General features: G+C 42.0%; 1 protein-coding gene and 1 non-coding gene across 6 annotated transcripts in view; both read right to left on the bottom strand.

The window, feature by feature from the left end:
* ARNT (aryl hydrocarbon receptor nuclear translocator) overlaps positions 1 to 14,072 on the bottom strand; it is an 85,025-nt gene that overhangs the window by 2,717 nt on the left and 68,236 nt on the right. For 3 of the 5 annotated variants that reach the window (XM_003800439.2, XM_023519398.1, XM_023519399.1), the window contains 7 exons: positions 6,940 to 7,050; positions 6,698 to 6,770; positions 6,420 to 6,543; positions 5,824 to 5,926; positions 5,291 to 5,438; positions 1,715 to 1,877; positions 847 to 1,013 (listed from right to left, as the gene is read on the bottom strand). In XM_003800439.2, coding sequence (XP_003800487.2) covers positions 847 to 1,013; positions 1,715 to 1,877; positions 5,291 to 5,438; positions 5,824 to 5,926; positions 6,420 to 6,543; positions 6,698 to 6,770; positions 6,940 to 7,050 — 889 coding nt within the window. The remainder of the gene's footprint in view (positions 1 to 846; positions 1,014 to 1,714; positions 1,878 to 5,290; positions 5,439 to 5,823; positions 5,927 to 6,419; positions 6,544 to 6,697; positions 6,771 to 6,939; positions 7,051 to 14,072) is intronic. The other 2 variants (XM_023519397.1, XM_023519400.1) reach the window with 1 other exon arrangement.
* On the bottom strand, positions 12,417 to 12,517 carry LOC111728640. The gene has a single exon (XR_002775875.1). It is a non-coding gene; the product is annotated as a small nucleolar RNA U13 (small nucleolar RNA).

The raw sequence follows: 14,072 nt of genomic DNA, 5'->3' as shown, positions 1-14,072 counted from the left end.
GAGTTGGAGGTTGCTGTGAGCTGTAATGCCACGGCACTCTGCCCAGGGGGACAGCTTGAGGCTCTGTCTCAAAAAAAAAAAAAAAAAAAAAAAAAATCATCCTGCCTTTCTTATTTTTATATTTATTTTATTTTACTTAATTTTTGAGACCGAGTCTTGCTCTATTGCCCTAGATAGAGTGCAGTAGCATCATCATAGCTCACTGGAATCTCAAACTCCTGCGCTCAAATGAGCCTCCTGCCTCACCTTCCCAGAGTGCTAGGAATACAGGTGTCAGCCACTGCACTTGGCCTATCCTGCCTCTTTTAAACCCAAAGCTACTATGAAATGGGGATGTGGATCTCCTTGAATGAACTAAAGTGACTTTCTTTGACTTCTTCCTATGGTGCTTCATTTCACTAAATTTCATTCTGGTTAGGATATGCATTACCCTAAGTTCACAATCTTTTTTTTTTTCTTTTTTAAAGAGATGAGTTCACACTAGGTTGCCCAGGCTAGCCCTAAACTCCAATGCCTCAATCTCCAAGTACCTGGAACTATATGCACACACCTATACACTCAGCTTCCCTAATCTTTTCAATTACTGATAATTTGTTCCTACAGTCATCCCTCTCTGTCTTCTCATATATACCCCAAACCAAATTCCTCACTTGATTCAGGCATGCTTCCTTCTCTACTTCTCCTCCCAGACCCTTTCTCTCCCAGTTTGTGATTTTCTTTTTGCCTTTGCCTTTTCTTTTTCTCATCCCTTACTCTCTCCATTTCTTTCTTCCACTCTTTTTTTTTTTTAACCTGTAGGTAGGTGTGAACAGTTTCTGTTTTTCTGAAGTCTTTTCTCCTTCTCACCTGGAAGACCTCAGGCTGACCAGGTTGCTGTGCTGATGGCTGCTGAACATGCTGCTCACTAGAACTTGAGCGATGATGAGCCTGCTGGCCTTGCCACTGGGGCCAGACACTGACACCCTCTGCTGTTCGTGTCTGGAATTGTCCGGCAGTCTGTCCAGTCTCCGGAGCTAGAAATACAACAGGAAGAATAAACAACTCTAGTCTCTACTGGAGAGGAGAAAGTAGCATATAACTATATATAAGCTATTAATTTTATCTAGGATAACTTCTGTCCTCTCTGCCTCTTCTAATTTAACCCATCCCCAAGTTAATTTTTTTTCTCCAGGCAGTCTTTCCAAAAAGTCCTTTGCTCATTTAGATTAATCTACACACTATTAATTTTTTTTCTTTTGATTTAGCATCTCACTCTATTGCCCAGGCTAAAGTGCTATGGTGTCATAGCTCACAGCAACTTCAAAATCCTGGGCTCAATGATCCTCCTGCCTCAGTCTCCTGAACAGTTGAGACTGGGCACCCACCACAACTCCTTCAATTTCATATTTTTAGTAGAAATGGGGTCTTGGTCTTGCTCAGGCTGGTCTTAAACTCAAGGGATCCTCCCACCTTAGTCTCCCAAAGGGCTAAAATTATAGGTGTCATGTCTGACCTGCTTACTATTAAATGTTTGACAATTTACATGCTTATTATATGTGCTACAAGTATTTTTCACATTGGTAAGTTTTAGTAGGTAGTCCAAATAGACGGTCACCTTTCATTTCCCTACAATTAGGTCAGAGCACCCAGGACATAAGCCAACAGTTTAACTACTTAATCCTTTCTCTTTAGTGGTGTGATTGTTCCTGTTGCCTTCTTTCTAGTCTAAACTTACCAAAGCTGGATCCCCGACTAGTGAGACTGGGGTAGGCAGCAGCACCAGGTGACGCAGTGGGAGCACCAGAGAGGGACATGGGGCTGAAGGAGGATGGAGTCTGAAAGTTGCCCACACCAAACTGGGAAGTGTGAGTCTTGGCTGTAGCCTGGGTAGTCGCCTGCTAAAGACAGCAGGAGGTAAAGAACAAATGGAACATTAACATTATTGTATATACCATACCTATGAGAATCAACACTGTTAATCACGTCATCCTTTGGAACCAAGCTCATCACTGATTTGCTACTGTACGAATTTCTTCTGATTAACTCCCAATCTCTTAACACTATTTTTTGGCAGCTAAGATAAAAGTGCAAAAAGCAAAGAACTATGGGATTAATGAAAGTTGTGAGAATTAAACAAAAGCATTTTGTGAAGTGTGAAGTTACATAAAACTAGAGGCATTAATCATAGAGGACTATATGCACAGAAAAGACTCTTTGCACCACTGTTCCATCTGTTGTGCATCCATTTGTTCCTAATGATGGTTGTTTTTTTTTAATAAAAACTATATGTCTTAGCAACACAACAGCAATAGACATCATTGTGAAATATTTGGAAAGTGAAGAAAAAGATAAAGAAAATAAGAATCATTCATAATTCTATCATCAGAAACCCATGGTTAGGATATTTGTATAATTTGTTCCAGTTTTTCTTTTCTTATGCCTTTTTTTTTTTTTCTTTGCAGTTTTTGGCCAGGGCTAGGTTTGAACCTGCCACCTCCAGCATATGGGGCCAGCGTCCTACTCCTTTGAGACACAGACGCCGCCACTTCTTATGCATTTTGTACATAATTAAAATCATACAGCATAGGGCAGTGCCTGTGGTTCAGTGAGCAGGGTGCCAGTCCCATATACAAAGGGTGGTAGGTTCAAACCTCCCCAGCCAAACTGCAAGAAGAAAACAGCCGGGTGTTGCAGCAGGCACCTGTAGTCCCCACTACTCGAAAGGCTGAGGCAAGAGAATCACCTATGCCCAAGAGCTGGAGGTTGCTGTGAGCTGTGATGCTACAGCACTCTACTGAGGGTGACAAAGTGAGACTCTGTCTCTAAAAATAAATAAATAAATAGGGCAGGGCCTATGGCTCAGTGGGTAGGGCGCTGGCCCCGGCCAAACTGCAACAAAAAAATAGCTGGGCGTTGTGGGGGATGCCTGTAGTCCCAGCTACTTGGGAGGCTGAGGCAAGAGAATCACCTAAGCCCAGCGACTGGAGGTTGCTGTGAGCTGTGATCCCACAGCACTCTACTGAGGGCAACAAAGTGAGACTCTGTCTCTACAAAAAAAAGAAAAAAGTAAAAAATATATAAAAATAAATAAATAAAATCATACTACATACAACATTCTGAAGCTTGGTTTTAGTTTTGAGTTTTTTACTTAAAATATTATTTATAGGCGCGGCACCTGTGGCTCAAGTGGCTAAGGCGCCAGCCATGTACACCCAAGATGGTGGGTTCAAATCCAGCCCAGGCCCACCAAACAACACTGACAGCTGCAACCAAAAAATAGCCAGGCATTGTGGCAGGCACCTGTGGTTCTAGCTAATTGGGAGGCTGAGGCAGGAGACTCGCTTGAGCCCAGGAGTTGGAGGTTGCTGTGAGCTGTGATGCCACAGTTCTCTACCCAGGGCGACAGCTTGAGGCTCTTGTCTCAAAAAAAAAACAAAACAAAAATATTATTTATAAAAGTATATAGTAATTATTAGAGAATATTTGTCTAAGACTTAATATATTTATCACATTACATAGTAATATGTATATTACATAAGAATTTTTCAATTTTTTTATAAATAGATATCACTGTATATAAATTAATAATTTTCTCTTTGGTTCCTATACTATGTAGTCCTAAACAAATAGGAAACTTCTTAGAATCCACTCCAAATCTCAAAATTAAACCTACTCAAAATGTTCTGTGTGAACAATTCTGATTTATAATGAATATGTGAAAAACATGGACTGTAGAGATTTTTGGATTATCTGTTGATTTTCTTTCTTTTTTTTTTAAGACAGAGTCTCCCTCTGTTGTCCAGACTAGAGTGCCATGGGATCAATCTACCTCACAGCAACCTCAAACTCTTGAATTCAAGCAATTCTCTTGCCTTAGCCTCCCAAGTAGCTGGAACTACAGGCACTTACCAAAACTCCCAGGTAATTTTTCTGTTTATAGTAGAGAGTCTAGCTCTTGCTCAGGCTGGTCTAACTCTAGCTTAAGGGATCCTCCTATCTCAGTCTCCTGGAGTGCTAGGATTACAGGTATGAGGAACTATACCCAGCTTTATCAGTGATTTTTTTTTTCTTTTTTGAGACAGTCTCAAGTTGTCGCCCTTGAGGGTAGAGTGCTGGGGCGACATAGTTCACAGCAACCTCCAACTTGGCTCAAGCAATCCTCTTGCCTCAGTTTTTCTATTTTTAGTAGAGATGGCGTCTTGATTTTGCTCAGGCTGGTCTCAAACTTATGAGCTCAAGCAATCCACCTGCCGTGGCCTACCCAGAGAGCTAGGATTACAGGTGTAAGCCACCGTACTTGGCCCAGTTTTGTTTGGTTTTTTCATTTTTACAGTAGCCTTTTATTTTTTATACCTATTATGCCATGAATTCATAGAGAATCAGTTCCAGTAGCTCCAGGGCCTTTCCAGTGGATGTGACAAAGCTTGCTATGCCTATTACACCATGAATTAATAAGGAATAGGTTCTAGTACCTTATTCTCCCTTTCAACTGGTTCTTTTGGTTCTCCTGTGTGCTATGCTGTATGCCTTTTACACTATGAATTCATAGGGAAGGTTCCAGTACCTTATGCCCCCTTTCAACTGGTTCTCTTGGTTCTCCTGTGTGCTATGCTGTATGCCTTTTACACCATGAATTCATAGGGAATAGGTTCCAGCAGCTCAGGCTTCTTCCTACGGGTTCTCACAGAGTAGACTTCTCTAGGTGGAGAAGGCTGGCACATCAGTTGAACCCAGGCACCTTTGTCTTTGGCCTCCTTCTTTTTCTCACCATTTTCCTTGAGGAAGCTATTTCAGCTCTTGAAGTGCTTAATATGTTCAATACAAACATTTATCCCCTTGGCAAGAATCTTGCCTTTGTTTGTTTACAACAATGACAACAGCATGCTGGGTGATAGGGTGAACTCTTCCAGTTTTGCCATGGTAACATCTGTGTGGCATGCCTTTTTGAATTGTACCCATTCCTTTGATATCTACAATATCACCTCTCTTGTAGATTTGCATGTATGTGGCCAAAGGAACAACTCCATATTTTTCTAAAAGGTCTAGAGAACATGTGTTGGATGCCTCTCTTCTTTACCTTTGTATCTGTCATTTTGGTGAACCACTGGAAGATGGCATCTCCAGCCAAAAAGCTTTATCTGTAATTTTTAATTACCTAGCTATTCTCAACCAAAGATGAAAATTGAAAGGTGGAGGATGGGAGATGGGGAGAAGGTATTCAAAATAAATAATAATTTTATATATGCAAAAAAAAAGTTCAACCAACCAACTAAAAACAAGATGCTGATGACAAAAAGAAAAGAAGTTTCACCTGAGCAGAGAAGCCTGGGCGGGTACTAGGGGTCCAAGTTGAGGTTGATCCCTGGGTAGGGTTAGAGTGGCGGGAAATTTGGGCCAATATCTGTCCAGCAGAAGCTGATGGTTGGACGATGGTTACAGGAGGAGCCAGACCACTATTCCTAGGTTTGAACAAAAAGTAAGGTAAATGATTAAAAGGATGAATTTACCACAGAAGCTAGGAATTGAAGGATAATCCAGTGCTATCCCCTAGATTCCCTTGACTTCTTTGGGGTTAAGGAAAATTTCACAATAGAATTTGTGAAAGACAAGAAAGACAGTTATACATTGACCAGGACACACAGAGATGGAGCCTAGCATATGGCAATAGGACAGGTAACAAAGATATCGGAGGGAAAAAAAGCAGCTTCTTTGCCTTACACTAGGCCCTACAAGCTCTACTGCTTTGTCTGAAATAACCAGAGAAAGCAAGGAAAGAATAAAATTTGGGTTCAGTGAATGAATCCCTCCGGGCTGTATAAAGCAGCACACATATACGGGGCTCACCTGAAATTCTCTGCCGGCCGGGGGGTAGGAGGGAATGTGTTGCCCTGGGAGAATAGCTGTTGGGTGGCAGGGACAGTGCTGGAAGAGATGCCTTTACTCTGATCTGTGGACCAAAAGGAGTTGGGGAGGGCCAGTCAAGGGGCTGTAGTATATTAGTTTAGCAAGTTCCCATTTATTCATGAGGTATAATGATTAAGTGGATATAATTAGAATATCACTGATTAGGCAGTGACAGGCCCATCAGTAAGTGATCTAAACAACAATTTAAAACAGGAACAAAGGCTTGGAACCTGTAGCTCAGTGGCTAGGGCACCAGTCACATACATGAGAGCTGGCGAGTTCAAATCCAGCCCGGGCCTGCCAAATAACAATGACAACTCCAACCGAAAAATAGCTGGGCATTATGGCGGGCGCCTGTAGTCCCAGCTACTTAGGAGGCTAAGGCAAGAGAATCGCTTAAGCCCAAGAGCTGGAGGTTGCTATGAGCTGTGACACCACGGTACTCTACCCAGGGCAACAGCTTGAGACTATCTAAAATAAATAAATAAATAAATAAGTATATAAAACGTAAGTGGGGGGACAAAGAGGAAACATACCCGCATTGATGTTGGAATAGATTTCTGAAAATCTTGGGTCTCTATCCTGGGCAAACAGACCATCTGATTTCTCCAGGGGCTTATTGTGCTCTGGTCCTGTGGCTGCCACAGGCTGAACAGAAACCTGTGGAATGCAATAATAAAAATAACCATTAAAGGTTTAACATGATAATTTAATAATCCTGAAATTCATATAAAGTACACATATACTCTAATTGACACTGAAGGACTTTTTCCAGAAAACACTATCATCTTCAAGGAAGAAGGTACATACGCACCTGGGAATGATTGTAGCTGGCCAGTCCATCTCTTCCTGGTACCATGTCCAATTCTGTTTGCTGTTGTTGCTGCCTATGTGTCAAATGCCAGTGAGAAGAGAAAAAGGAAGATTTTTTTTTTTAATCTGGGGAAAGGGCCTTGAAAAAATAAGCAAACAATAAAACAAAAAATAACCAAGGTTGCAAATAGCCACCCCCGGGCTACTCACTGCTCAATTGAGGATTCTTCCACCATTTATTACCTGGGTGCCAGCTGCCCTGAACCCATCTCCACGGGTAGGTTGGCTGTGGGACCTAGCTGTGGCCTCTGGATTGTGTTGGATACTGTAGACCGTGGTTCCTGGCTAGAGTTTCTAGAAAAATAGAGTAGACAAAATAGAGAAAATAATGAAGGAGGGTGGAAGAACCTGACTCAGTACAGAAAGTTTTACAGATTCATCTGTAAGTCGAACAATCAATAATAAATCCCCCCTTCTAAGTCCAATCCTATAGGTATCTTATGATCTCAGTTTTAGCAAATAATTCATACTGCTGACAGCATGTTATAAATAGAAACTATGGGGCAGCGCCTGTGGCTCAGTGGGTAGGGCGCCAGCCCTATATACTAATGGTGGTGGGTTTGAACCCGGACCTGGCCAAACTGCAACAAAAAAATAGTGGGGCGTTGTGGCAGGCACCTGTGGTCCCAGTTACTTGGGAGACTGAGGTAAGAGAATCATCTAAGCCCAGGAGTTAGAGGTTGCTGTGAGCTATGAAGACATGGCACTCTACCATGGGCAATAAAGTGAGACTCTGTCTCTAAAAAAAATAAATAGAAACTGTTCTACGTCATAAGGGTTCATCTTGTTTGGGTTCTTATTTATTTTAGGCATTTAGTATCTAGCTGTTGTGAATTGTATATATCTCCATATATTGGGTTGGATTTTTTGTATTTTTTTTGAGACAGAGTCTCACATGCTAGAGTGACATGGCATCAGTCCAGCTCACAGCAACCTCAACTCCTGGGAGTAATCCTCCTACCTCAGCCTCCCTATTAGTTGGGACTACATTTGGCCACCACAAAGCTCAGCTAATTTTTCTATTTCTACTAGAGACGGGGTCATGCTCTTGCTCAGGCTGGTTTCCAACTCCTGAGCTCAACAGATCTTCCCACCCTGGCCTCCCAGAGTGCTAGGATTACAGCTACTGCACCTGGCCATATACTGTATTTTTTAAAAGCGCAGGTAAGATTTAGCTGCTGTTGTGTACTATATTGGGACAGTAAGGTGGTAGGTACTTTAGACTTTTAATTTCTGAAAATGATACCATCCCTCAGGCATGTATTCTGGAAATGGAATTCCTGTAACTTCCTGCATTTACAGTTGGCCCTACAATTAGTAGGCAGCACATAAAAACACTAGTGTAGATTACAAAGATATATATTAAAATAGAACCAGAAATACCTGGTATTCAGTGGCACAGAAAGCAGGTTAAAAAACAAAAACAAAAATAGCATAGTGTTATGCTTGCAAGTTTCCATTTGTTTTAATGCCAATCAATACCACATGGAGCTTACCTGACTTGCTCTGCTTGAGTTGAGTCCTTCAGTTTTAAAAAAAGAAAAAAGTAAACCTATTTTGACACCCACAAAGTATTTTAATCAAAACTTTTCAGTTTCAATCTGAATATTTAAAAACACTAGGAGAGGGTGGAGCCTGTGGCTCAAAGGAGTAGGGTACCAGACCCACATACCAGAGGTGGTGGGTTCAAACCCAGGCCTGGCCAAAAACTGCAAAAAAAAAAAAAAACTGGGGCAGCACCTGTGGCTCCCCATATGCCGGAGGTGGTAGGTTCAAGCCCAGCTCTGGGCAACAACTGCAAAAAAATCATTGGTAGAAGCTTCTGTGAGTTTAGTTCCACTAAGATGTTTCGCCTGCCTTATCAAGACCATTCTCAGTCTACTTTATTAAGCTACCGTATCTTAAATTATTGAAAACTTATTAATTGCTGAATATATAATTACCTTTGTGTGTATGTAACCAAAAATGGTTTAAGAGCCAACATTTAGAATATGACAATGGAGCTGAACAGTTTTTAATGCACAAGTAATTCTGTTCTTATGTATGACTTGTAACCTTAATTTACAGTGTAAACATGGTTACATCAATTCCTTAGCTTTGTTTGCTGGAGATAAATAGAGAGAATGCTTGTAAAGTATGTCAAAACATAATCTTATCTTGTGAATTTTTGTTAATGTATTATACAACCTATATTTTTCATTTGCCCAGAAAGACAGCTTGTATAATGCTTTTGGAAGTTTCTGCTCTGTCTTTAGAGCTGACAGTCTGTTAGGTTTGTTCTTTTCTTTATGTTAAAGTGTCAGTTGGTGGTTTTGTGAACTGGTCAGAAATTTACAGGTCTTAAATGTTTTGGGGAAATTTATATTGGACACTGCTCTTTGCCTAGCAAATAAAAGATGTTAATTAACATTCCTGTTAAAAACACAAAAAGCGCAGGTAAGAAACTGAAAATACATGTCCTGAAACATTAACAAAGACTATGAAGTGTGAGAACTTTTTTACCTTCTCTCTATACTTTTCAATACTTTCCAAATTTTCTATACAATATTTGTTAAAACATAAAATACTAGGCCAGACATGGTGGCTCACACCTATAATCCTACCACTCTGGGAGGCTGAGGTGAATCGCTTGAGCTCAGGAGTTTAAGACTGCCTGAGAAAGAGTGAGACACTGTCTCTACTAAAAATAGAAAAATTAGCCACGCATTGTGGCAGGCACCTTTAGTCACAGCCACTGAGCAGGTTGAGGCAGGAGGATTGCTTGAGCCTAGGAGTTTGAGGTTGCTGTCAGCTTGACTTATGTAATGGTACTCTACCTTGGAGGAAAAGAGTGAGACTGTATCAAAAAATAAGTAAATAAAATAAAATACTAAAAGCTACTTAAAATTAATTTCAGTGGGAGAAAATTACACCTAACAATAGAGAAAGCCATTAAGAACTTTACTTTAGGGCTCGGTGCCTGTGGCTCAAGCGGCTAAGGCGCCAGCCACGTACACCTACGGTGGTGGGTTCGAATCCCCAGCCCGGGCCCGCCAAACAACAATGATGGCTGCAACCAAAAAAATGGCCAGGCATTGTGGCAGGCGCCTGTAATCCCAGCTACTTGGGAGGCTGAGGCAGGAGACTCGCTTGAGCCCAGGAGTTGGAGGTTGCTGTGAGCGTGATGCCATGGTACTCTACCCAGGGGGATAGCTTGAGGCTCCATCTCAAAAAAAAAAAAAAAAAAAAAAAACTTTAGTACTTAAAAGGACTTAAAAAATTATTTATTTCCTTTTTTGAGACAGAGTCTTACTATGTTACCCTTGGTAGAGCGCCCTGGCAAAATAGCTCACAGCAACTTCAAACTCTTGGGCTCAAGTGATTCTCTTGCTGCAGCCTCCCAAGTAGCTGGGATTACAGGAGCCTGTGACAATGCCCGGCTATTTTTTTTGTGGTAGTTGTCATTGTTTAGCAGGCCCAGGCTGGGTTCGAACCCACCAACCTCGGTGTATGTGGCTGGCACCCTACCGAATGAACTATAGGTGCTGCCTTTGTTTAAATTTTTAAGTCCTGGGAGGTGCTCATAGCTCAGTGGGTAGGGCACCAGCCACATACACCCAGGCTGGCAGGTTTGAACCTAGCCTGGGCAGCTAAACAATGACAACTGCAACAACAACAAAAAATAGCCAGGCATTGTGGAAGGCGCCTGTAGTCCCAGCTACTTGGGAGGCTGAGGCAAGAGAATCGCTTAAGCCCAAAAGTTTAAGGTTGCTGGGTGGCACCTATGGCTCAGTGGGTAGGGCGCCAGCCCCACATACTGAGGGTGGCGGGTTCAAACCCAACCCTAGCCAAACTGTAATGAAAAAATAGCCAGGCACTGTGGCGGTCACCTGTAGTCCCAGCTAAGCCCAGGAGTTGGAGGTTACTATGAGCTGTGATGTCACAACACTCTACTAAGGGCGATAAAGTAAGACTCTGTCTCTTAAAAAAAAAAAAAAGGAATTTGAAGTTGCTGTGAGCTGTGACATCACGGCACTCTACCCAGGGCAACATAGTTAGACTCTGTCTCAAAAGAAAAAAATTTTTTAAATAAAATGGAAACACAAAATTGCCATATAATGAAATATAAAAATGCAAAAAAAAAGGCAAAACCAAAAAGCAATAATGATTATGACCATACACTTGAGACTTAACAAGGAGTTTCTAACTCAATCCATTGCTATTCTAAGTTAGCAAAGAATTAAACATCATTGAGTTCTTAAGACTGAATTGGACAATACTGTTATTATCAGGTATTATTCATATTTGCTAAGTATTCATAACCTTCGAGAGCTGGGATCAGGACCAATTCTACAGAAACAGATTAAGTGGCAAAAAAGTAACCTGAAAATCAATCCCCCCTTACATGACTATAACAAAAAAGAGACAACAGCAATTGTGGACAAAGATGGATAGGCAAAAGTGGAAACAACACAATGTCCATAAAATGATAAACTGATAGACAAAACATGGCACAAATCTATGCAATGGAATATTATTTGGTCTTGAATAATGAAATATTATTTGACAATTTTTTTTTTGAGACAGAGTCTGACTTTGTCATCCTTGGTAGAATGCTTTGGCATCACAGCTCACAGCAACCTCAAACTCTTGGGGTCAAGCGATTCTCTTGCCTCAGCCTCCCAAGTAGCTGGGACTATAAGCACCTACCACAACACCCAGCTATTTTTTTAGAGAGGAGGTCTCGCTCTGGCTCAGGCTGGTCTGGAATCAATTAAATCAGGCAAACTACCCGCCTTGGCCTCCCAAGTGCTGGAATCATCATGCCTGGCCTATTTGGCTATTAAAAGAAATGAAGGGCAGTGCCTATGGCTCAATATATCAGAGGTGGTGGGTTCAAATCCAGCTCTGGCCAAAAAAAAAAAAGAAATGAAGTGGCCGGGTGTGGGGCTCATGCCTATAATCCTAGTACTTTGAGAAGCTGAGGCAGGAGGATTTCTGGAGGTCAGGAGGTCAAGATCAGCCTGAGCAAAAGCAAGGGTATGGTGGTGCACATCTGTAGTCCCAGCTCCTCAGGAGGCTGAGGCATGAGGACTGCTTAAGCTGAGGAATTTGAGGTTGCAGTGAGGAATGATGATGCCACTACACTCTAGCCAGGGTGAGAGAGCAAGACTCTGTCTCAAAAAGAAAAACAAAAAAATCAGTCCCCTGATATAAGGCTACAACATGGATGACTCTTAAAAACATCACATAAATTACAAGAGGCCCGTCACAAAGGAACCATATGCTGTGATTCCATTTGTATGAAATGTCTAGAATAGGCCAATTTATAGAGACAGTAGATTAGTAGTTATATAGAAAGGAGGTAGGAGAATGAGGAATGACTAATAAATGGGTACAGGATTTCTTTTTTTTTTTGAGACAGAGTTTTACTTTGTCACTCTCGGTAGAGTGCCGTGACATCACAGCTCACAGCAACCTCAAACTCTTGGACTTAAGTGATTCTTTTGCCTCAGCCTCCCAAGTAGCTGGGACTACAGGCATCCACAACGCCTGGCTATTTTTTTGTTGCAGTTGTCATTGTTCAGCTGGCCTAGGCTGGGTTCGAACCTGCCAGCCTCAGTGTATTGGGGTCAGAGCCCTACTGACTGAGCTACAGGCACTGCCCCCCTTTTTTTTCACATCTGATGGGTAATGTGCTGATATTGTAATAAGATTTGTGAGAAGCACATCTCATGCAGGCGCATGAAAACCTAATCATCATGCTGATGAACAATAGGATCAATACTAGCTAGTTTTTAAGAGATGGGGTCTTGACTCACCGCCACAGCACAGTGGTTATGGCACAAGCCACATACACTAAGGCTGGCGGGTTCATACCCAGCCCAGAACAGCTAAGCAACAATGACAACTGCAACAGAAAAAAATAGCTGGGCATTGTGGCAGGCACCTGACGTCCCAGCTACTTGGGAGGGTGAGGCAAGAGAATCGCTTAAGCACAAGAGTTAGAGGTTGCTGTGAGCTGTGACGCCACAGCAATCTATGGAGAGCAGCAAAGTGAGACTCTTTAAAAAAAAAAAAAGAGATGGGATCTTGCTCTTGCTCAGACTGGTCTCGAACTCCTGAGCTCAAGCAATTCACCTACTTTGGCCTCCCAGGGCACTGGGATTACAGGCATGAGCCACCATGCCCAGACTGGATATAGGATTTCTTATAGGGGGGATGAAAATGTTCTTAGATTGTGGTATAATAGTTGCACAACTGTGTGATATGCTACGAAAACACTGCACACTTTTTAAATGGGTGAACTGTGTAATATATAAAATGTGCCTCAATAAAACTTTTTATTATTTATTATTATGATTGCTTTTTTTTTTTTTGAGGCAGAGTCTCAAGCTGTCACCCTGGATAGAGTGCCGTACCATCACAGTTCACAGCAACCTCAAACTCTTGGGCTTAAGTGATTATCTTGCCTCAGCTGCCCATGTGGCTGGGACTACAGGCACCCACCATAATGCCCGGCTATTTTTTTGTTGCAGTTGTCACTGTTGTTTTAGCTGGCCCAGGCCGGGTTTGAACTACAAGCCTCGGTGTATGTGGCCAGTACCCTATCCACTGAGCTACAGGCACTACCTCAATAAAACTTTTTTAAAAAGAAGCTGAAAAAGAAAGCTCAAATAGAAAAGAATCAAAAAAAAAAAAAACTAATGAAAAGCAGGATATAAATATGCTCTAAGTCAGGGGGCCTCAAACTTTTTAAACAGAGGGCCAGTTCACTGTCCCTCAGGGGCTGGACTGCAGGCCCTGGGATGAGTCGGCTGCTAAGCAGGACAGGCAGCAGCAGCAAAAACACCTGGTGGACCAGATAAATGTCCTAGGCGGGCCGCATGTGGCCCATGGGCTATAGTTTGAGGACGCCTGCTCTAAGTAATCTATGATCCATGGACCAAATCTGAATCACTCCCTGTTTTTATAAATAAAGGTTTATTGGAACACAACCATGTTTTTCCATTTCATTTTTGTTGTCATGCTACTACAGAATTAAACAGTTGAAATAAAGACCATGTGACCCACAAAGCCTAAAATATTTACTATTAAATATCTAGCCCTTGCTCTAAAGGAAAATCCTGTCAGACTACAGCAATAAACTGGGGTACACAACAAAATCCTTTCTAGAGGCTCAGCGCCTGTGGCTCAAGCCGCTAAGGCGCCAGCCACATACACCTAAGGTGGTGGGTTCGAATCCAGCCCGGACCCACCAAACAACAATAATTGCTGTAACCAAAAAATAGGCAGGCATTGTGGCGGGCGCCTGTGGTCCCAGCTACTTGGGAGGC

This window comes from Otolemur garnettii, unplaced genomic scaffold (genome assembly GCF_000181295.1).
Source record: "Otolemur garnettii isolate 467f Iridium unplaced genomic scaffold, OtoGar3 scaffold00174, whole genome shotgun sequence".
In the NCBI taxonomy this organism is placed as follows: Eukaryota; Metazoa; Chordata; class Mammalia; order Primates; family Galagidae; genus Otolemur; species Otolemur garnettii.
The sequence above is the reverse complement of the archived record's forward strand: the minus strand, read 5'-3'. Positions and strand labels throughout refer to the sequence as shown.